The 24972-nt window shown below is 36.9% G+C and overlaps 1 protein-coding gene across 4 annotated transcripts in view; it reads right to left on the minus strand.

Annotated features, from left to right (window-relative positions):
* The window catches only part of GLCCI1 (glucocorticoid induced 1), a 57828-nt gene that overhangs the window by 3041 nt on the left and 29815 nt on the right, over positions 1-24972 (minus strand). The window contains exons 4-7 of one of the 4 annotated variants that reach the window (XM_069774506.1): positions 17265-17378; positions 14026-14178; positions 6927-7137; positions 1027-1147 (exon numbers count right to left, since the gene is read on the minus strand). In XM_069774506.1, coding sequence (XP_069630607.1) covers positions 1027-1147; positions 6927-7137; positions 14026-14178; positions 17265-17378 — 599 coding nt within the window. Of the gene's footprint in view, positions 1-1026; positions 1148-6926; positions 7138-14025; positions 14179-17264; positions 17382-24972 lie in introns of all 4 variants that reach the window. The other 3 variants (XM_069774501.1, XM_069774513.1, XM_069774519.1) reach the window with 3 other exon arrangements.

Genomic DNA, 24972 nt, shown 5'->3' on the forward strand with positions numbered 1-24972 from the left:
TTATACGTCATGAACTTTGTGGTTCTACACGTTGCTAAAATGTGAATGACAAGGAATGGGATTAATTGGACAGAGGGGCAAACATCTTCCATATTGGCAGTCAGCTAACTGATCCACAGCATTAAAAATAGTACCGTCACAAAAATGACTTGATAATTACTGGATAAACATGCAACTTCCAGCAAGAAAAATCTGCAGTACATATGCACATGAAAAAGTGCCAAGGTAATTTAGAATGGCACAGATTCTTCTTTAATAAAAACAATGCAGCAACACCACATTTAGTCATATTAAAACCCTTTGAGAACCTCCATGAAACAGACCTCTCCTTTCCCATATTCCATAATTTGTCTGGAGGCTTCCTCCACAACCCAACATTGCTCCTTCACCATCCAGCAGGGAATGAATGCTGTTAGAGCAAGAAATGTCCCCTCTTTTATTCTTTCATCCACAGGAGCTAAGCATGCAACCTCGACAGCATGTGCTCAAATACTGCTGGGTCTAGCGGAAAAAGACATGATGTCCGAGAGTTTAATTTCCCATTTCTTGCTCAGCAAAAATATTGAGCGAAGTCTATGCCATAAGTATACTACCATCTAGAAACACTTTACATATGTTTCATTCCATTTTATATGTTTTATATGTATCAAAACATAACCTACACTTGAAACTGGTGGAGAATTATGACGAGAGGTTTTTTTTAAGCCACGAACATTCTAAAAAGTTAATAAAAAAAATATATGGGAAGAGTTTTATAAATGCTTAGGAAATTAAATGTACCTTATCTTTTCTGCTTGGATTTTTGTTGCCTTTTACAAATGCACAAAAAGAGTTCAAGCATAAAAGACTCCATTTCCTCTTCAAACCAACGTGAACACTTCAACTTCTCTTCTGTACAAATTCTAAGAATAGTTTGCTCCTGAAAAACTCATCAGCTGGAATAGTTTATTTATCTGCAGTTGAATAGGCTCAGTAAACAGGTTTACTGCTTTGCAGATACCAGCTGATATAAAAGGCATTACTTACGACATTTCCTCAAAGACCTTCACTCGCTCACATCCCTCTGGGGGCTCTCGTTTGAACATGTAGCTGTTGTTTGGTTTGGGAGATGAGGCATACTTGGGCAACGGTGAGCTACTCCCACTGTCTGAAAATTTAAAGCAGTTATATTACTAGAGATTGAGAGTGCTTTTTAATTAAATTCGATTTCCAAACAAGATGCCTTTTTTCACAATTTAGCCACTATGCTGGTTTGCTTCTACCACAAAGCTTCCTTTATTGCAGGCTATTTCTAACACCCTTGTATAGCACATTTCTTCTGAATAAAAGCTTCAGTGCAGCAGTAATCTATCACATAACAACACATAACAGGAGGATATTTTTATCCGGAACACTGCAATCAGAACAAAGCAGAGCTGTGATCCTGGAAACAAATACGTTCTTTATTATGTACTTCAAAAAACATAAATGAACAAGGTAATATGCATAATACATGCAGAAGACTTATGAGTGGTAATGATAATACACCTTCTCACTGTATAAACACAGTTATTGAAAATGTGTGTATACAGCATGCATCTTATTTCAAAACATAATTCTTCACTGGAATATTGACCTCAGTCTCATGAATAGTTCAGAAGTTGCAAAGAAACAAAGCATGTTTGTAACACAGGTACTGAAACCTCATCATTACAGTGTCCTACCTTCCTGGCTTCATGATTGTGAAGTTTTTTTGGTATTCAAAATAAAGCTTCCACAATTCAATTCTCTCATCACTACTACCTATATGATATAGGTATTCTTTGTAACTCTAGCTATCAGTGTATATTTTACTAGACACACTTAGAACTAAAGGTGTGCAGATCTAGGACACAAGGCAATAGGCTGATTTCTTTTACTTGTCAGAAAATATAAGAGAGAAGGCTCAACTCTGGTAGTGACAAGCACAAAAGTTTGAAAAATAAAGGCTATGAAAAGGTTCAATTTAAACACTCATCTTGACAACATGATATTCAATGCATTAAGGAAATCGAGTATGTACAAAAATAATTACTCACAGAAAATTAGCTTTCCGCAGTGGCTTCTACCTTTTCAAAGAGCAACATCTACCTCAGGCTAGTATTAGTGGCTCCCTATTCTCTGCTTGGGCTTACAATTAAAAAAATAAAATTAAATTAGATGGCAAGGTTAAAGAGGATCCCCCAACTTACAAACACACCTTATTTGGAGAGAAAAAACTGCTCTTGCTTTAGCTCCTTTTGCATCTTTCCACCGATGCAGGGTACCTGACCATTTTTAACTCAGATACCTTTGTTTATTCTGCTGTTGTTCATGTGTGCCTTTTCAGCAACAGTGGAAAACCAACCAAACCTTCAAGCGCTATGATCTAGATTCACTAAAGCACACAAAGTTGCCTTTAACAGCTTGCAAACAGTAACTACATAAACTTTTGTATAACCAGGACTCAAATACAAAGGCTAATCATTAGAGGTTTTGAAACGTCTCTGCTTCCTCTTATAACAAGACACAAATCAACTTCAATGTCACACGTCCCTTTGGAGATTTACTATGAAAGATACGAGAAGAAAACACATTTGAAGTGAACCTCAGCAGTGTATTGATTATTCAGCTCTTTCCTGCTGTAGAGTGAACACAGAACTTCTATTTACAGAATTTTAGGTGTTAACTGTATGAAGGCAGAAAAAGCTTAGAGACAATGCAGATATTTGCCAAGCTGGGAGCATGATGGTCCTGTTGGCATCTTTCCACTGTTGGCCCACACAGCTCATTCCAAACACAGAAATCATTAACAGAACCCAGACAGTTTGTTTCCTCCTTCTAATATTTAAAATTGAAGATCCAAGTTTCTATTTAAAAAACTTAAGACATAAAATGTGCTACTGTTCATTCCACCAAATAGTGGAAAACTGTGGAAGTACATCCAAGGAAAGAATCGAACGGAATTCAAAGTTAAGTCAGTTCTTGGAAGATTCAGAGTCTTGTCTAGCCAGTTCAGTTTTCAATCAAGTTTTTGGTTTATTTAGCCCTGTCTGGCTGAAACTTTCTGTATAAGACAGCTGTTAAACAAGTAAAAAAAAAAAATTATATTGTATAATTCAACCATCTGTTCCTGCCTTTACCCTCCCTGATTTTTAAAGTTTACTAAGTTGTTAGCTTTTCATTTTGACCAAACGCACACCACACTACTATTTGAAAAATACATGTGGTTATTAGGAGGCTCACATATACAAGCTTGGTGTTGGTTCTACACATACAGCAGCAATGTGAGAATGGAAGGGTACTGGGAAAATAGGCCATGAGTTAAAGTGGCAAGAGGTGGAACTTACAGCTTAAGCCAGTTTCCACTTGTGTATTCTGTAAGCTCTTAAGTGCTAAACTGTCACCTTATTAGTCCTTAATGACACTGCAAATGTGTATTCTCAAACTGTGCTATTAACACATCTTTTTACTGTCTCAGAGGCTGCAATGTATGAGCCTTCATGTCAGAGGACATGTCTGCATCTTCCACGCTTCCACCAGTAGGGTGTGCTTTGCTGGCGTATTTCAGTCAACTAATCAAATTTCATTAAGATGACAATGATTGAAGATTAACAGATGTAACCTTTAAAGCAAGTTTTGTTACCATAACCACATAGCAGACAATATGGAGCCTTATTACACAGAATTTCTAAACATAAATATTCAAAATGGATATATTCTGGTATCTAGAAAATGTTTAAGGTTGTGATTAAACACTAAAAATACTATTTTAACCAGAAGACTTCATACCACAAATTTCAGCTTGCATCTATTAGAGCAACAAAGGAGGCAAACTAAAAAAGAATCTGTAAAATAATTTTTTGAGTAACAAAACTTAAGGGAAATAAGAAATTTTGCCAGTGAGCCTTGGGATTTGTTTAGATAGGTCCAAAAATACCTTTGTTTCTTAAGATTATCCAAAGACTTTACATACACTTTTCATTTTAAGAACTATGAATCAGATGCCCAGAAGTTAAAAAGTATCTTCAGTTCATCTTCATGAACATGTTGCTTGTATCAGCCTGCTAGCAACAGTGGGAATACACAATGCTACACAAAAGCACCTAATGAAAATCCCTGAGAAACAGGTTATACTATCTATTTTTGTACAAAATCCCCAAATCTCATCTGCTTATACCGTAGGATGCCTTTGAACTTTACCTCTGTCACAACTGCTATGTAAAACCCTGAATTATAGTCTCATGGACCAGAGTTATCATAAAACAGATCTAGTGAAACCTGTAGCTTTAATGCAGCAAGGCAATCACTTACCTTGCAATAGGCTGATACTTGAAAACAGAATCATAAAGCCAGATGCCATTAAAATACCTTCTCTTCCACCCTTCCTTCTCTGCTCTAATCAATACCATTTAGTATCACTGCTCTCTTCGGAGCAGTATTGTGGGCCTTTTCTGAAACTTAGCTTTCACTTTCTTTTGAAAAATTCAATAGATTTAGCAGCTTCTTGCAGAAATGTAAACCAAACAGCTGATACAGTCCAAAGAGCAGCTGTGAGGGCCTCAGGCCAAAGCACAGCTTTGCACAAGAAATAAAAGATGCTTTAGAAATGTAAAGCAGCGCTGTGTCTGTACAGAGTGCTGGCTCCTCTCACTGCTCATGTCTCAGTCAAACTACTAACCTTCCTTTCCTATTCAGCAACACACTCAGGAGCATTCATAAAGCTGGTAATTATATTTTTTAATGGTAAAGCCAAGTTATTCCCCATAGAGAGGAAAATAAAACCTCAACTTGAGAAAAGCAACAGAAGAATATCTTGAGTTTAAAATGTCTACATTTGGCTATACAATGCATTTTTCAAAACTTAACAGGCCTCAAAGCAAACTCACAAGTTTTATTCTAGCATCACAAAAACCTTTAAAATGAAGGTGTGAAAAACTTCGTGAATTTTCTTTTATAAAGCAGTTAACAGCCACAACAATATTAAACTGTCTCTCAAAACTTGCTACTCCCTTATAATTTCTACCTATATCCCTAATTTATTGGTAATTTAACTATTTTGAAGATAACATCTTATTCAGAACAACTGGCCTGTGGGGTCTTAATGATCTGAGAGTAAAAGGTACCTTTCTGACTGTACTTTTACAACCTCTGAACAAATTACTTTCTCTTGGAAAACTGCTACACGCTTTTGTAGTTTCTAACTAGAACAAAGTTGTGATGAGCAGTTCCAGCTTCTATCTTTCATAAGCACAGTATTAAGTACTTTAATTAATTAAAAAATGCCACTATATTCACTTTACAAAGCTGGCTGTTTATCACCGTCACCTATACGCTACTACTAAAGCAGCCTTTTTGTAGACTCCCAAACCTAGCATTAAAGCCAGTCTTAAAACCAAAATCCACCAATATGTAACTACTCATTGTGAAATTCAGCAATAAATTTTATTCTAATTTGCTGTTCAAAAAATCCAAGACAGGAGATAAAAACCCTTGAAAAGCATTAAGAAGGTTAGATGCACCATCTCAAACTGTCTTCACTTGCTACTGTCAATAAAGTACCACTGAAAATTCCAATTACTGTGTTAACTGAGTACTAACTGCAGAAGGAATTATTCTTTTCATTTCCTTGCTTTTTAACTTGTATTTGTTATCAGGGCACATATGAACAAATCTACCTGTCAAGACATTTCCTTGTGTGCTAATACTTTAGTGGATGTGTCTATAGTGATTCAGTCTTGACAACACATTACAATTCGCATGCATACTATAAGCAAGAGAAGGGGCGGGCTAATATCTCTGTTATTTTTGGAGCATGGCCAACTATCATGTTGAGTTAAGACTTTTACTTTGATGTTGTTAACTTACATACGTGCACACACACAGCCTGAATTTAGGATTTGGTCAAGTGGATTTGTTTTCCACTACTTCCTTATAAATCCAAGATGGGAAAGCAATACTTGTCAGAAACCACGAAAAGCTAGTATTTCTCCTGCTGCCTTCCCCAATCTTATTCCCAAATTACTTTAAGAATTATTAAATAGAGAATATATACAGAAAAAGGTTAACCTTACTTATAACCTCAAAATACTGCTATCTTTAGCTCATTAGTAAATCTATGCTAAATCTGAAAAGTTTTCATTTCCTCTGTGAAACTTACTACTCTCAGCTTGCATATTTTACCCAAACCCTGCATCCCTCCAAACTAAAGTCCATGTTTCCAGCTAGCTGACCAGAAGCCCAAGAATAATTTCATTAGTAAACAATCGTCCAAAACCAGTCTTTTTACACTGGTGCCTATATTTTCATACTACATGTTCTGTCAGTAACTCTTAATTACTGAAACTCCCGTTTACTCCCTCTACAAAACCAAATGACATTTTACAGACTTTGAAAAAAATGCAGGATATTGACATATAAACACATAAATTATTCAGAAAGTTTGGGTTGTTATGAAATGTACACAGACAAGTAATTACTCTCCATCAGATTGTTACTGAGCTCCTCACCAAGTAACTTCAAGTGGAATATAAGGGTTCAGAAGCAGAGTACTTTTAAAAGCAGTCCAAAACTTCATCATCACCATTTTGATCACCCATGAAGAATATATAGTCTACCACAAACCTTATGGAAACCTTTTTTAAACATAAACATGTTACAGTCTGAATTCTTCACGTTAGAATCTTCATAAATAGTTAAGACTGTTTGCTGTGCTCCTCTGACGTATTTATGGAAGATGTTTGTGAAGTTTCACAAACAAGAGGGAAAAAGATATGTAAACAAACAAAACCAATTTTAAGATAAATCCTCAATCCCTCCACAACCATCGAACAAAAACAAAAACTGATGTAATGAGTAAAATGAAGGTAGTTGTAAAAGCAGGACATCACATGCCTCCCATAGGTAAAGGTGGGCCATTCTACTCTCACCTTTATCACGGTCATAGAGTAAATCTTCTGTTGAGCAAGGACTCCCATCCTGAGATTCAGGAGGGCAAAAGGGAGAGACACATGGTGAATGACTGCTGCAGCTGCTGCTGCGCTCCTGGACAGACGGAGTCTGAGTGTCAATGCTTCGTGTACTACTACTACGATAGTGAGCAGGTAATGGGGCCCTTCGACCATCAGGGATATCCAAAGGCTGCAAGAGAAACAAGCAATTCAGGTTACAGAGAAAAGATCAAACTCCTAAGCAGTGTCAGCCTGTAGCACTCATAACCGAAGTAATGAGGTGAGGCCTTAAGAACAGCAAACAAGCCACTTTTGAAAGAACCAATTTTACACAAGAAAATATTGCAATGTGTAATGGACACAACATACATTAATTACTCTGAATGGTGGGACAATGTGCAGATGTTCCAAGCCAACTATATCCTTTTAACGCAAAGTTAACACCAGAATGCACTTCAACACATGTTAGCATTACATTTTTACATTTCTTAATGATAGTTTAAAAAAGCAAACCTCCCCAACAAATAGGTCCCTAATTATACTTAGTAATACAATTTTCAATAAAGGTAACTGTTACTATGAAAGTAAAACAAGTACCCTGACAGAGATCACATTTGGATAAAAGGGAAAGTAGAAAACGTCAAATACAATGGCATACTATTGCCGTAACACCAACTGAATTACAATTATAACTGAAACCATCCAAGTTTTTGCCAGTAAGTTGTAATTTTCTAGCATACCTCTACATTCCATCCTTCACTTCTATAGGTGACCTCTGACAAAATGGCAACTAAGTAGATGATGCACAGGCTTATACAAGGTTCACAAGCTTTGTCTTGAACTAAAGCTAGTAAGCACTGCCTGCTCCTATCAGCCTAGTTGGCACTGGCCAGAGTGATCTTGCATTCCGTTCTGCAATATACTGCGTAGACATGTTCATAGTAGTAGACTGGCACGCTCTACTTACTTGTCCTTCCCAGTGGAAAATTAGTTTTATCATAAAGACAGCACTGCTTTAAATGTAAGAAATCAAATGAGGATTACAGTTTTGCTTAAAAGTGAAGGGGAAAAAAATGCCTGCAAGATTTAAATACCATTTTTTATCCTCACTTCAGTGAGGACTGTATTCAATCCATAGAGAACAGCTTAAATGTTCTAGCTACAAAAAAATAATGTCTTTTTCCTTCTCACTTCAAGTGAACATTTTTATTTGATTGCCGCCTTCTTCTTCATATATTCCAAAACTGTAACAGCTTGTTCCAGAGTCTAAAATTCAACCCAACACTTTTGCTAGCAATGAGGACATAAAACCTATTCACCGAGTATCGCATTCTCTCCTTTTCAGCAATAGTCTATCCAGAAAACCACCACATATTATACAAAAAGGCAGACATGGCAGAACAGGAAGATCCATTTCTTCTTATGAGCCTTCCAGTTAATACCATTTCACATTTCAATTAAGAGCAAAGAAACACACTATAAAGAGAACATTACAGTTGCTACATCAAATGCTGAAAAATTTGGACACAGCTGTGTGGTCTGTTCCAACAGCTCAGTTCACATTGCCTATGTGTTACAACATGACTACATGTTGCTATTCCCATCACCCCCAACAGGCCATGACTCATTCAATGCACAAGATAGACCTGAAGCATTATATCATTTGTTACACAGACAGAAGAGAGGTAGAAAACAAGACTGAAGCTGTAGAAAGAAAACAGTCTCACAATTAACATAACCAAAAAAATAACTGCCACACAGAACAGCATTTTTATTTTCCATCTCTGCCACAAAAATTCTATAAGATGCCAGGAAGTCATTTGAACCAACCTCTCTCTTTTATGATATCTTTTCTGGATGCTTAGTCACATAGGACTGATTTGCAAAGGTCTTCAATGTTCACAGATGCAGGAGGAGACTATGGGAGCTACACTTTAAACTCCTAAAATGGCATGCAGTATCCTGAGTTACCTGAAGAATCACATTATAGAAACCTGATGGATTTGTATTTCTCCATCCATAAAGTGTATATAATATCATCTTTCTTCTCACACAGGTGTGATAAAAAGAACAAAATTTCAGACACTCTCCTATTATATAGAAGCAAAAACCCAGGAAGAAATTCAGATTTCTGACTTCAAAGCAAGGTTTAATAGTGAGCATTAGGACACATATCTAATGAGGAGAAAACAAGAACACCAAACAGCTACTTGTTAAGTGCATATACTATGCTGTACGTAACAGGTAAAGCAAGGATTCCAGGGAGGGAAAAAAACAGTAAGTAATCACATAATTAAAGACTTCAGGATAACACAGATCTTCTTCCAGATCTGGAGGAACAATGTAATGTAGTCTTATGTAGTATATCCCAAATCATGTATTTCAACCTCCACTGAATTAAAATCTGAAGTACAAAAAGTTTTCCATATTTTTAGACGTGCCTCTAAATATACACACAAGTAGAAAAAGTTCAATATTTACCACTCTTTCCAAGTAAAATAACTTTTAAGGCATAGAAAATGCCAGCAAATATTTCAGATTACTGTGCTTCTGTATTTATCTTTTCCTTACTATTGAATCCAAGTTTTGACAAGTGCAAAAAACTTCATGAAAATATCAACAGAAAGTATTCAATTTTTTGTATGTATTAAACCTGATCAACATAAACAAGTATTGTAGAAGTTACTTTCCATGAGCCATGCCTAAACTATTCTAAAAACTGAAGTCCTCACAACGTTACAACATAAGAAATAAGGTAACTAATTTGGTACAGCTGCTATTAGTTTTCGTAATCCTCAACGCATGGGAACCAACTAGAAATTACTGCATTCTATATGCTGGGTTTGGGGGTTGTTTGTTGTTGTTTGGTTTTTTTTCTCCAAGAGTATCCAGTCATGTACTAACCTTATGCCAAATGCATTTTGACGGGACACCTGCCAACCCCTATAGGACAGCATGTTCTTGGACACAGTTACATACTACCCTCATCTCCCTGCAAAGGTAGGGAAATGCTTAATTTGACAACAGCAAGCATTTCTCAATACACTGTTAAAATTCACCACATTGTTTTCAGTATCAATCTTTTTGTTGGAAAAAAACCACTACCACCCTACTTAGTATCATCAGGAATGCTACTATGGTAGAATATACCAATAGAAGCCTTAAAAATAATGTGTTCTTCACAAGCCTTACATCTATTTGGGAGGCAACATCTTGAGAGCAAAGCATTCCATGCTTTTGATTTTAAAACTGTTCTCTAGACTGGAACACAAAGGCAGACATAGGAAAGTGTTTCTTCCTTCTATCATCAATGAAGTCATCAATGCATTAGATAAGGTGCAAGTGCAAAAAACCATAAAGTGTCCTGAGAAGGAACACTTGGAAAAAAACAGACTTTTCAGATGAAGGATATGAAGATTTAAGTAAGGATCACCTGCATCTGTGCAAATTTATTACAGGATTAAGTTTTCTGATAGGTACTTAAAACCATCGTGCTATCTACTTCCAGAAGCATTAGAAATCAAAGAAGAAACGCTTTAATCATTTTACTTATATTGTTTGATAGTCCATCAAAATTGCTTCACTTCTAATGACTTATGGTATACTTGAAAGATAGCTACAGTAATATTTTTTCCTTAATAGAAGGCCCATGAACATGTCCATGTCCTGCTACAAGGCACTTTTCATTACTTTCAGAATGTATTCTGCAAGAATTCTTACCCCCCACTCCCTACAATAAGTCCATCATCTTATTGTACCAAAGTCTCCAACATTTGTGTTGTGAAGTCACAGTGGAACAAAGAACAGAAGCCTGTCACAACTTCACAAAAAGCTGATTCCCTCTTACAAGTTATAGTGGGAACAGAGACACACCATCACAACTTCCTGAAAAGCTAGTCAACAAGTTATAAAACAGGAAGGAAAATATATCCAGGATCTTTGAATAAATGCATTAGAAAATGAATTAAAGTTTATTAATAAATCTGAGGAAAAAGAGGTGATTAAGAAGTGACTCAAAAAAGCCAACTTTAACTTAGTTCTACGAAAGAAAAAAAGAGAACACCTTCATCTAAGCAAGCAAGATGAATGACCTGAAAAAATATACACATACATGGCTAAACTAAAAAGAATGAAATATTTGGAATGTTTTGACCACTTACAATGCAACCCCTCTAAGAGTTATGTTCAACTAGATTATTAAGTCAGTGACATAATGACATCACTGCATCATCAACTATCTTTGTGAAACGCAAAAATAACAAGACTTACGTCTACAGTAATTATTTTTACTTTTATAAGTAACTGTATTTCACAAGTACAATTTCTACTATCATTAAAATATTATTTAAAAAAGCAAAGAATAGCGTTTCAAAAAACTAACAGAACTAAGTCAGCATGAGAGAAGACAGAAGACGTATTCCAAATCAATTTATATATATTTTTTAAGAAGTAGGATAACAAAAATTCAAGTCAGCAAAAGGGAAAACAGAAAGTATGTAACATCATACCCTACAAAACCAAAAAACAAGTCTAAAAAATAATTTAAATTGATTTCTGTATCTGAAGACTAAGCAAGGAAGTATGAAACTGGGAGGAAAGTTTCACTGGTTACCCATTTTAACTGGGACCCAAATTTAAAAAGCAATTCAAGTAATATCCATAAAACTATCCATAAAACTGCTTTAACCTTAAGCTTATTTTTGTCCTATATATCACGTAGTCTGATTTCAATATATGAATTAAGAAGTAGTTTGTTAAAAAAAAAAATCCCAAGTTTATACTGAAGAGATGAGAGACTAATAGAAAAGAATTCAAGAACACTAGACTAAGATTTTAAAAGTTAACAAAACTAAAATGCATTTTATCTTACCTGGGACAGCCCAAACATGGTTATTGAAATGAAATGGAAGAAAACAGAAAGCTACTAATGTAGAACCTAAATTTGGAAAAAAAAATATTTTTTTTTTTTAATTACATAGTGAGCTGCACCCAAAATAAAAGTAGTATTCCTTCTCAGTGTTGTCAGTAGGTTGTACGTTATTCCCCAAATCTTTCCTGGCAAATGAATAGTTTCACAATTGGGCACCAAGTGTTTTATGCAGCTGGATAGATTGATTCATATGAAAATTAAGGTTTGAACATGCACTGTTAAAACTGTGAAGTAAATGTGGAAACAGGTTAAAAGAAACCAGCTGAAAATCTAGATGCACACCAATCTTACAAGCAAGTCTATAGAGTAATTTATCCTTCACACATCACCCAAAGCAACCAACTACCTTTGACCACTATTTTAAAATACTTTCTAAAAATACAGAATGTTACAGCAAGAAAGAATGGCAGAAAAGTGAAAGAAAAACAAATTGTTTCACTAGCAGTGAAACTAATGAAGTTTGGTTTCCTATGGTTTATCTTTTGTTCAGTAATTCCTAACCCTTAACCTAACTGCCCCAACTCCCCCAGGCTAAAAAGAAGCTAAATTGTTGTATTAGGGTACAGTTCACCAGCAGTAAGATTGAGTAAATTACTGTTGTTATGATCTTCCATAAGTAAGCTATGAGATCTAGTAAGCTCAAAGACAGTACTAGGAGTCCCACTTTAGGTCCCACTAGACCAGACTTCACAGAAATTAACAGTTACATAGCAAGAAACAACCCTGTGCCCACAAAGATGGACTTGACTTCAAGGGCAATGTCTAATTTATGACTTTCTTTTGTGTCCGAAGACTCTCCCCAGCTAGATGTTTGGAGGAAGGGTGCACTATTGCCTTGGTTGTGTAAACTGCTGAGCACCTCTGGCCCCAATCCAACAATGCACTTAAGTATGTGCTTAACTGTTTTGCTGGATCAGAGCCAGTACATTCAGTAACTTAGGAGACCAACTTCTGCATCCCAAGTAATAAGCTGTTAAAGCCCAAGGACATTTGTGAAGATGATTTGTCTGATAAATAAATTAAATGTCCTCTAACCATAGGAGATTACAACCCTAGTCATAGCAATATCAATGGTGGCACTGCAATATGTACCTTTTTATACTCTCTTCGAGGTGGTGCAACAAGGTTTACTGATTTGGGCCTTCTGTTTCGTTCTGCATGTTTGGTTTTTTCCTTGTTCCCCTGTTATAACACACACCCCTTCTAAAGGGTTGAGACAGCCTTAGGGAAGCAAACTTAGCATACAACTTCTACTACTACAGTATTTCATTCTTAAGACTGCTCTGTCCTCACAACTAAGTCTCTGGAGAAGCCAAGACTATTCCAAAACTTTTTAAGTTTACTGCTGAAATGAACAACTACCAATATCAGGTTTTGGAATCTTAAACCCCTGACTAAAGTTTTATAGCTTGACTTGTACATTGAATTGCTATTACATGACCATTCACAAGAAAAGAACCTACATCTTAGAGCAGATTAGAAAAAACAGAGTAGTTTATTCCACAGCAGAAAATTTTCATTGGCTATTTAGGAAACAGTGGCTGTAAACCAAGTATTTCACATTTTAAGTGTCATCTGAGGACTCCAGTGCTCCTCAATGACAATTCCAATGCTCCAGTTCTCCCACATAAGTAAAGCTGCCCCATTTGTCAGTATTTCCATACGGAGATCTCCCATGACAGAACACAGTGGTTTCATGGAAGTAAAACGGTCTTCCATTCAGTTTATGGAAGAAAAGCATTAAAACCAAAAAGCAGAGCATAGCACAGGAAACGTAAGTCTTGCCTAAGAAAAAGAATGCAAAATGAAGCAAATAAATTAATCTCCTGGGCTCTAATTACTTACTACTGTAGCCTGATGTATCTCAATTTTCAAGCACTTGCATTTCGCACAAAAACTTTCAAGTTCTCTACAGAAAGGGCATTCTAGACAAAGTATGTTTGGCCAGAAGCCCTTTAAAACAAACAAAAAAACCAACCCCAACAAACACCACCCTAAAACACTGAAACAAAATTTTCAAACAAACAGTTCTTTGAAGAAAATTATTTGTAATTTCAGCCACAAGGAAGGTTTCTCACGAGGAAGGTTTCCCATGAGTTTATAGATTACAAAGAAAAAACAACCATGAACACATTAATATAAGCTTACCTTGGATACTTCTTCTTTTCCACTGTTTTCCTTAATGAATACTTTTTCCAGTTCAGGGCTTATTCCTTCTACATTACACGGCACACGTGAAACAGTTGATTTTGGCACTGAAATGTTAGACAGTGGCATAGGGACTGATCTGGAAATAGAGGCCTAGAAGGTAGAGAGCAACATGATTTGAAGTTGGAAAATGGAATAAAGACAGAAGTCTGAGAACAGTACTAAAAAACCCTAGAAAGTAAGAAGCTGTGTATTAATTTTGCCACCTAGACCACCATCTTTACTTAGCAAATTTAAATAAAAAGAAATGCTTGCATAAATCAAAAGCCACTAAAATCACCTCTACTTAACTCACAGAAGTGTTCTATAATAAAAGCATTCTACTACTTCACTTATCAGTAAGTAGGCAGGTATAGGTACTTTCCAGATGTATAGACTACAGAATATGCAGTAAGGGGATGGGGAGTAGACGGGGTGCTGATGCTGATGGTTTAACTGGGATCCAAAAGGCATTTTGTAATATTCCTAAAGCTTAACCACTCAACTGAAATATTCACTTAATGCACTTTTATTCTCTGTTGGTCGGTTTTAGTGAATGAAAAATAAAGCATTCGTTCTGAACCTTTAATTTCACTAGCTTATAGCTTTTCAGAACTTTACGTCAAAGGTCTTAAAAGAAATCATTTTGAGTTTAAGAATCAAGCACGTAAATAAATACAAGTATAGTTTTCAGAAAAACCTGCTGGAGTGAAGGTCTGTTACCAACAGGAACATTCACAAGAGTGCACATGCATCTTGCGCAGTCAACCTCAAAAGCTTTACCTTGGCAGCAGCTGCACAGCACAGATGCACCTATGCTGACAGCCATGAACAATGTTCAAATTCCCAATATATGTTCTCCTCTTGTTCATAGAATCACAGGATGCTTAAGAAAAAATGTAAAATATTTTTTTTCGAGTTCTTGCCCAATGAACCTTGCACAATGTGCAGCTCCAAAGGTACATGTCACTTGTGTGGAGGCGTTCTCTGACAAAACACACTGCCTGCAGGATGGCTTCTCACAATGGTGCCAGAACCAAAAACTTCATTGGCCTTGTCAGAGAACACCTTCTTGAAAAATCAAAAAGTTGAACAAGCCATGACAAAGTGAGCTCCAAGTACTGAAGAATGTTCCTTCAAAGCATATGTCCCAGGTGGATTTCAGTCTGTGTCATGCTAACTGTAACTATAAATAGTGGCACAGGTACCTGCAACAGCTTGCTTTGAGATGGAAAGCAAACCCTTTTCTATGCAAAATGTAGTGGGACCCTTTGTTATAGAGACATAAAAGTTTCAGGAAGAACATCAATTTCCTGTATGTCTTTATCACAAGATTAGGTTTTAACCACAAGATTTTATCCAAACAGAAGAAGGAACATAAAGGATCAGCCATGGCTCAACCTCTTCTTTCTAAAACACTAGCTATTTAAAAAGGTAGTCAGGAAATACAATGACAGAACCAACATTTCAGGAGTTCAAATAGTGGCCTGTTAGTAACATGGGGTCCAAGTTAAAGATCCAAGGTGAAATTTAATCAGGACTCAAATGTCTGCACTGTCAAATGAGACATGATTAACTCCTTTCTACAAGTGGCTTAAGGTTCACGAAGTCATTGACTGATCGTTGCCTGAGCTTTAGAACTCATAATTAGGTTACAATTTTGCTGGCAGTTTTTAATGGCTAGAGCAGACACTGCATGGGGCATCCTCCATTGCACCCCGCTGAGAACCTGGTTCATGGTCAGGTAATTTGGCCAGGTAATTTGTCCGAAGCTATTCTTCATATGTGTCAGCATCTTTATAACAGGAGAAATATAGATATACTCAGAGGACGGGCAATTTTTTCTAACTTTGTGAAATAGGAAAATGACCTGAAAACAAAAATTGTCTTAGCCAGGCTAATGTTAAAAAGATCAGATATATGAGAATTTGTCTAAACTCACACATCAGTTTGAAAAATAGGTAAGTAATAAGACAACAGAAAACAGAAGCTGTCAGACTAGGAGCCTGAGCTTAACCTCTCAGAGAGGAGGATACCAAATGCATAGACCAATGGTTGGACAGACATCCTGTCATCACAATGCCCATTGGTATAGAACATAAGAATGGTCATCAACATAAACTGGACGTAATATCTTGCATCCTTAAGATTATGTCCAACTGAGGTTTTACAGTAAGTCACAGTGTCTGGAACAAGAACAAGCTGGTGATTGTAGCAATTCTTCCATTTAGTATGATGGAAACTCTCAAAATATACTGTTAATGACTGCACTGTAACATAGCCATTGCAACCACAAACTCTCATGCTAGAAGACAGGATCCTGTACTGACAATGATTCTGGACTACCATAACAACCAGTAGGTATGCCCTAGACAAAACCATGAAGAAAGAGACTTTCATCCTGTAGCATGACAGATCCTCTAGTCACCAGTCACGAGGGATGGGGTACTGCGGCAAGCATCATCTTGATTTCAGTTGAGTTTAAATTCAAGGTGAACTATCACTTTCTTTTTAGAAAGTAAACACCACAATATTGTTTTCCTCAATGTGATGTGGAAATTGCCTCTCTGGCCAGAACTGACTAATAAGCAAAGGTAGAAAGATTCTTAAAATGGGACAAGGAAATGAGATTTTCTCTCAAAGTTCTGGTGATACAGCATTGCTGTCTTTTACTGATGAATACATGGTAAGGTGAATTACAAGTCTGTTCGTAACAAGCCAGTTAAGTGTTCTGCTTGCTGCTCAAAGACTGATCTATTGTTTGGCTGCCAATCCAGACTACTTACCCTTGGTACTTTCTTTATTTTCTATTTTTATGGTTTTTTTAACCAGCTCAGATGAAATTGGGTTGTGAAACTGACAAGCAAATACCTTCCAGAGGAGCAGAGACTTTTGAAAGTGTACCACAGAAATTAGTCTTGGAAGCAAGTATGTATTCCTGTAAACACAGTCTTAGCTGGCCATGCTCAGAATTTTTACAGCATCTTAATATATTTTAGTTACTATCCTGCTGCAACCTTCTTTATTCTATTATATGACAACTATCAGATAAATTTCAGTGAAGATGCAATGGTATCAGGTTGTTAAGCATTTTAGCATACCACAGAAGAAAAAAACAAGACAGACAGGAAGAAACAGCAGGCTATTCACCCAACCCTGATAAGGTAGGAGGCTGTTAATATAAGCAACTATCTACTTACCTGAGTCTGACTGATTGCTATATGGTTGCCATGGAGAGGTGACTGACGTTCTTTCTCTTTACTGTGACGACTACTTTGCTTACTGCGCTGAAGCTGCTGTCTCAGTTTGGCAATCTGCTGGAAAGAAGTTCAGGTGACGTGATAGTGAGTTATCGAATGGATAACTGCTCAAATATTCACGTATAAAGTGAATCACAGACATTTTAAGTCCTTTTTGGAGGATTTTACAAGCATATGGGATTGCCTTCCCTTGAAGCATGAGCATTAAAGCTTCTTTCTATTTATTACTTTCTTCAAAGTATCTGCCCTATTCACCAACCTGAATATGACAGCAGGCTTAGTTTAATTACTAAACTTCCTCATTTACAAACAAGCACTGTAATAACTGATGCAAACAAAAGTAGTCAGAATGACAGTTCATAGCAATTTCTGGCCTAAAACTGTTTAAACTGAGGACTATGAAGCCTACAGTTTAATTTATTTGATCTTAAATCGAACCAAAGTTTTCCAGTGATAATTCATCATAAAAGCAAAGAGCCTTCACAAACAACTGGCAATCAATATGCATTGCTCATCTTTGAGAACTTATTTAATAGCATTTCCCTGCAGGCTAAATTATCACAGGTTTCTTCGGGCAGACAGAATTATCTTTTCTGCTGTCTGCTGCAAAGATGTCTAATCAAAAGTTACATATTTTAAAGGTCAAATGCAACTAAAGCCATTATGCATTTAACCTGCTCCTTAACAAGAAACCAAAGAATTTCATTTTGGGATTCCTTATTCCTCCTGGATAATTTGTACATGAAAGAGAGTATTTACATCTATAAGCATTATCTCAGAAGTTTAGACTATGTGCAAATTCACACAACAGGTACAGACACTTCTTAAAACTGGATAATTTTTTCCTTTGGGCTCATGCTCAGCGCACTGGCATATACGGCAAAGCATGCACGGCCCCATTTCATTTTTAACTCAGCTAGAGATAAAATTTTTAAAAACCTGAAGGGCAAGTAAGGAGAAGTGAATGCACATGAAATTCATATTTCAAAGAACTTCATCAGTCCATCAGAAAGTAACCTCTCCTTCTGAGTGACAGCTTACAAGTACACGCACTCTGTGGTTAACTCCAAGTAGCTAAATATATCACTAGCATTCTTGCAAAGCAACTCTGTGGTAGAGAATCACTTCACATCACTCTTCACAGTACCAGAGATGACACTGCTTAGTGAAGAGATTTGGATGCAGGTTTGCTCCAGGCTGTGGACTTTTCTTTGTGATGTTTCTGGTATCACTCACAAAAGAAGGATCCACCTTTAAGGCTTCGTATCAAGTCTTGCCACAGCTTGTTACCCACATTCAGAGAACTGCTACTCAGAAATGGCTGAATACTTTGATCTTTCAACAACAAACAGTTCAGACTTCCAAAAGGGTCTGTGTGTAGAATACATCAAGACAGACAGAGCCCTAATATGACTGAGTTTCTAATACAGATGAGCTAGATTTAGAGAACTGGGAGACTAATCTCTTGATGAAAGGTGCAAGTCAGGCACCACGCTGGAAGAAACTTTGACGGAGTCTGAAGAGATACTTCATGTCTACAAAAAAAAAATTGTCCAGAACTTCCACATTTTCCCTGTAGGAGTAATGGCAATTAGGAAACCTAGCTCCATAGAGAGATGAAAAAGCAAGCAGGTAACCAGTCTCGTCAGTATACATACATCTACAAAGATTTATGTCTTGCATCAGAATGTTGGAGAATGGGGAAAACAGGCAAATAATCTTCATCTTCCCCTTTAAAAACTTAAAAACAGAACAGAAAAAACAACACCCAGATCAGAAGACAGCTGTGGACTGAGATGGCTGGCTACAAGAATAATCAGAAAACAGGGAGACTACTGTATATAAATCTTTCATTTCTGCTGCCTCTCCTTGATGCTGTGTGCTTCCTCCTAGTTCCAAAGTTAAATACCTGGGTTTTTTTATTTAAATGAAATCTGGCTTTCTGAGCTTTCCTCAGGAGCATGCTATAAGAAAAAAGATCTATACAATTCCACCTCAAAGATCTGGCTGACTGATTTCTGTCACAAACAGCTTGCAAATCTTTGAGAACACAGCCTCTCACTGTAAAATATGGACAGTGAAAGCATTAAATGGGAGAGTGTCGATAGGCTGGTATGTCTCTAGGCTGACCAAAACCTTGAAGCTCTCATACCCTGAAAGGAATCATGGACCCCTAGAATCTGAGGTTCTCTCAGCTACCTCAAGAGTATGTATATTTTGGCAGTCAGTATGTTCTTGACAGTAACAGAAAGAAAAGGCTTCTTGGGTCAATGGGGAGAAAGAGAAAGATGAAAACTTGTTGAAGAATCTGACTGTGTATCTGGAGCTGGTATGATCACTTAAGCCAAACATGCAATGCAGTGAAGAAATAGATATGCCTTCTCAGATCATCTGTCCTTAGCCCTAAATTTGAAGGACCCTAGTTTTCCATGATGTGGTAGTTACCATCAGACAAAAAAAAGACAAAAAAAAAAACAACAAAACAAAACTAAGGATGTGCATATAGAAAGGAATCTGCCACTTCTTACTCATCCTCCAGACATGGGAGACAGAGGCTTGCCAGCATAGACAATCTGGCTTCAGAGCAGTCACACTAATCAGGCAGTGGCACTGAGTACATGGACAGAAGAAACCTCCAAACTAAATGATGTTCCATGTCTTCACTAAGGGGACTCCACAGTGAATCTACCACTTGCTAAAGCTAATCCTGAAATCCCAATAGCTTCTTTTCTTCTACAAGACTATCTTTTCATTGCCAATTATTTTCCATCTCAAACTCAAATAAAGCCGCTACTATGAACAGGAGGTATCTGTGCTAGCTTCCTAGAAGTTTATCTTCATCTTCTTCCTAAGCAGCAAAGAAGCACAATCAAAGCATCAAACATAACCAAATGAGCTGTGGACAGGTATGAGGTACACGCATCCTAGGATCTAATTTGTGTAGTGAGGAAGGACTCTGAAACATATGTCTTGATGGCACTTGTTTTACCAAGTATCTCAAAGAGGCAGCAGATCCTGTCTCTTGGGCACTCAGCTGATGCAACTAACATGAACTAGGGAATTTGCTGTGCAAAGAAAATAGCACCAAGCGATTGGTATCAGGAAAACACGTACTTGAAAATCCAGCCATTACACTGGTGTAAATACACTGATATTGAACTCCATTCAGGGCAGCAATACAGATATTTCAGTTAGGAAGATGAGGAAGAAAAGGAATAATGTGCTATGCTGGAGAAAAAACATGCAGTAGCAAAACACTCCATTTTAACAGGGCAGCTAAAAACAGAAAAGGTTTGGGACATTTCCCTCACATGCCCAAATACTGAGCATGAAGGTGAATGGGGCATACACAACCATATTAAGGAATACATGTAAATCGTCACAAAAACATCTAATGTGTATCCTTTAAAGCATTCAGTTGTTGAAGACATTAAAGCCTTAGCATTGCACATATGTGCACTTAGATCCATAAAATGTGACAATGATTTTAGTATACCAATTCAAACGCTCTCCTGTCTACCCAGCTTGAAGATGGGCAGAAAGTTCTCATTATACAACACAGGTATTTTCTGAAAAGATAGAGCTGAAAATAAAAAAACTAAAGAAAAAAATCAAGGAATTCCTCAAGGAATAAACGTAATCTGAATCCTACTTCCAATGTTCAGATACAATTATTCAAAATTATTTTGCTACTTTACAAGGTGTAAACACATACAGGAATAAATTTCAAAGTATATATTTTAATTCACATTTGGCAAGTACTCTCACATGACTGTATGGCAGGGGGGAACACAAAGCATATCTGTGAACATTTCAAAAAAATTAGTGAAGTTTTCAGCCTTTCCTCTTCCAGTGACTGTTCCCTGCAATATTGTTGATGTATCAGGAAGACTCTTTTCTTCACGTACTTTAAAGTCATTTATAAAAAAACCACCACCAACAAAAAAACCCCAAGAAAACACAAAGATCAGCACATCATATCTAGAACACAAACGTGCAGTTCAGCCTTGATGGTTTACTGTCATACAGCCAACTATAAGATGACCATCAAAGATTATTAAACAAACAAGAAGTTAAGAAAAAACCCTATAAATGTATTTTTTGCTGAGTATTTTTACAGCCAAAAGTGTACTTGAAATAAATATGAATCTTGTCTATACCACCTGTAATCTGCATGCAGTCTAATATAACTAATAGCACCAACCTGAGAAATAAGCACATTAGGTCAGTTCTTTACAACACTGAAATAATCGGAGTATCCTGATCATTTTTCATTTGAAGAGACCTAGATGCAGACTACTAATATGAAAGAACATGTTACATCTCACCATTTGTCTAAATGCTCATTAATATTTACCAGTCAATAGGCTGTATTTCTACCAATCAGGCTACACAAGATGATAACTTCCTATTGCTGAACAAGCCACAGACTCCTTATTAATGAGAGCAAGCTCTAACTCATTCATGAACCATTTGTTAAGAAACAAGTTAACTAGTAGGTCAAAGAGCAAAACAAGCATTTGAAATTCACCTTAAACCTTTGAATACAATCTTTCGATTGGTATACGAAAGCACATAAAAAGTGCGAGCTCTCATATTTGATTCTCTTTTATTCCAAAGTCCTTTTCAAGTACTCTGTTAGAGCAAAAGGGACCTTCCAATAGAGAGTTGCTGGTGTCAGTGTAACAGATACAGCATACGGAGGTGCTTAAGGGAAGTGAAAAATCAGCTGTCTGAAATATGTCTGTAAAAGCCTACACAAACTGAAAACTATTTGTTTTAAATCCTGGGTTTTTCCAATTTTAAGTAAAATCCAGTTCAGGGTAAGCTATAAATAAAATTGTCACTACTCAACTTCAACAGAATTTCAAAATAACTATTCCCAGGTTGAAAGGGGAAAAAATACCAGTGGTTCAAACCACTACCTGGTTTGTGTCCAAATACAAAGACTGACAGCAATCTTTATCTCCCAGTCAAGACATGTATCTATTAAAATAATGTTAAAGCAGTCTGGCATTATCTTACAAGTTATATTCAAGACTTCATAAAAACAAGTAGAACCCTTCAGAATAAAAAAAAAAAAAGTAGTAATTTTTATTAGGAGGTGATAAAAAAGGTACACTCTATCATTACAAAGTTCATATTGAGATCTGGGGAGTTTTAAATTTTTTAACAGACACACTACAAGAAAACAAGCACTGCCTATTTCACTGCTAGACAGATTCAATCCTGACACCCATCTATTTCAATTCAAGGGCAAAATAATTTTCAACTACACAAAGTGAGAATTTTTTTTAATGTGGTAGTACAGAATTCATTTGCTTGCTTGAGACCTTAAGTCTATACACTCTTTTTTAGTTTTTTTTAAATGTCAGTCTTTTAAAAAGAGCTCCCAGTTGTGTTAAATAAATGCATTTAATTGTAATAGTTCTCAAACTAGCCAAGGAAAAAGCAATTTTTTTAAACTTGAAAGCACATTCAATCTTCTTTTACCAAAACCAATTAAAACTATGCATACAAGTATTTGGCTAGTTTACAGTACCATCATAATTAAAAATACACACTAGAAATCATTCCATTAATTGCTGGAACAAGAAAACATGACTCTAAACTGCTAAGACAAGCCAAGGAAACTGTAAACAGCTATCTACTTGTTTGCTGTCAAATGCTATGGGAAACAATTCAAAATGCTGATCAGAACCACTGTTACCTATGTTACTCATACCAAATGCAGTTGCCCAGGAGAGGCAGTACTTTTATTTCCATTACTTAAGCTCTTGCTTTCAGCTGCCTATAGCTTTGTCAAATTTTCTTTGAAGTCTATCATGCAACGTTCAGCTCTCCTATCCCCTTCCCATCAGAGATTTCAGTACAAGAATTAGAGTTGTTTTAAGAATGAGATTAAAATGAAAGGGAGGTGGAAATCGTGTTATCATTTTATGTGCTAAAACACATTATCGTAGCTTTTTACCTGGGAAGCTCTGTTGTCCAATGCTTTGGAAGAAAAAGCCGAACATTGGTCTGGGGGTCCTTTATGCTGGGAATGTGCCCCTCTATTCCCTTGGAAAAGTCTTTACATTTGGCAAAGCTTTAGCAAAAATTGCAATTTGCACGTGTTCAAGAAAGATATTTGGAACTGGCAGCTACATTTGCTAGTAGTTCTGTCTCTAGTGGGCTTTACAATTGAATAGAACTGCCACAGGGAATTTCTCCTTCCAGAAACTGCAGATTACTGTGGCACAAAGAAACTGTACTGATGGTATTGAACAAACTCTTAACACCCACCACACAGGCATTAAGTAGCCAGACAGAGAAGCTGGAACAAGGACTTACAGGTGAGGGAAAGGAAAAAGAAAGGGATAAAATAGAAACCAAACAATGGAGACAGACCAGACAAGGAGCTGGAAGGTAACTGAGCAAGAGCCCAAGTAAGGGAAGATAGACAAGAACTTGCTGGATAACGCATGCAGAGTGACACTGGGACTATGAACCCACCGAACTAGAAAAGGCAAGAAAACTGGTCTGAGAAGCTGAAGAAAGGAAAACAGAGGAAGGGGAAGAACTATAAGCTAGAAAAGACAAGGGCAAGTTTTGGGGTGAACAACCATTGCAAAATTTGGATAGAAACAATTCCCTTCCACAGACTTCATTTTTTCCATTACTGTGTTCTATCAGAAAGAAACCATGAAACCCATTGGCCACATGTTTCTTATCTTTCTCTTGTGGTCAGTCCATAAAGAGGATGGCAACCTAGCACAATGGATCACTGTTATCAAATGGCAGAGACTTGCTTACATGCTGCAGGTTTCACTATCACTGACAGTCACAGCCCTGTGGTAAAGCTGCTTGTTGCAGAACTTGATAGGGAACTGCCAGAAGATGAAGGATGGTCTCTCAGTAAAAGCAAGCAAGCGTTATTCTGGCAATACAGATGCTTTTCCTGCCTCTGCTACAATTCCTTTGTGCTGGTGGGTAATGTTTAAGCCAAAACTTTTCAGACACAAAAATCCTTCTGCACTAATTTCTGGGCACTTAATCTGTGATTCCGAGTGCTTCCTCACAGCTGCAGATGAAGTCACCCAGGCAACTGAAGGCCCACGTACTAATAAATCAGTTGTGATGGGTTTCATAACAGGTACTCAAGGAGATGGGAACAGACAACCCTCACTGGACTGACCTCTCTTTGGTCCAGGTCCTCATCTTTAAAAATGAGGCTATTGTCACCACTGGAATGCAAGATTATTCCATATTTGTCAAATCTGATTTTAAAATTCAAGTAATTAAACTTACATCACTCCTTTTGACAACTATTCTTCCTATCAATGGCTCTCTGGAAGAGGGCTATATACTGCCAGTAACATCACCTCCTCAGATAACCTACACATTTCTTCTAATTTTTGAATGTTCTATTAAAAAGGGAGCCAGGAGAGAGGATGCAAAAAGCCAAGAGTATCAGGGAAAAGTCCCACCCCATGAGAATACACTGTAAGATTCACTTCCTAAAAAGAAAGGTGTAGCTCCTGAAAAGAGGCTGCACCCTTCCTGACAGGGGCATGAGGCTGACTGCAGGCCAGTTATTAGGTACTGGACAGAGCTGGAGTTACATGAACTCTGGACAGAACAGAGTTTACTGGAACAAAAACTTCGC

The sequence above is a fragment of the Haliaeetus albicilla genome, chromosome 2, assembly GCF_947461875.1.
Source record: "Haliaeetus albicilla chromosome 2, bHalAlb1.1, whole genome shotgun sequence".
NCBI classification, from domain to species: Eukaryota; Metazoa; Chordata; class Aves; order Accipitriformes; family Accipitridae; genus Haliaeetus; species Haliaeetus albicilla.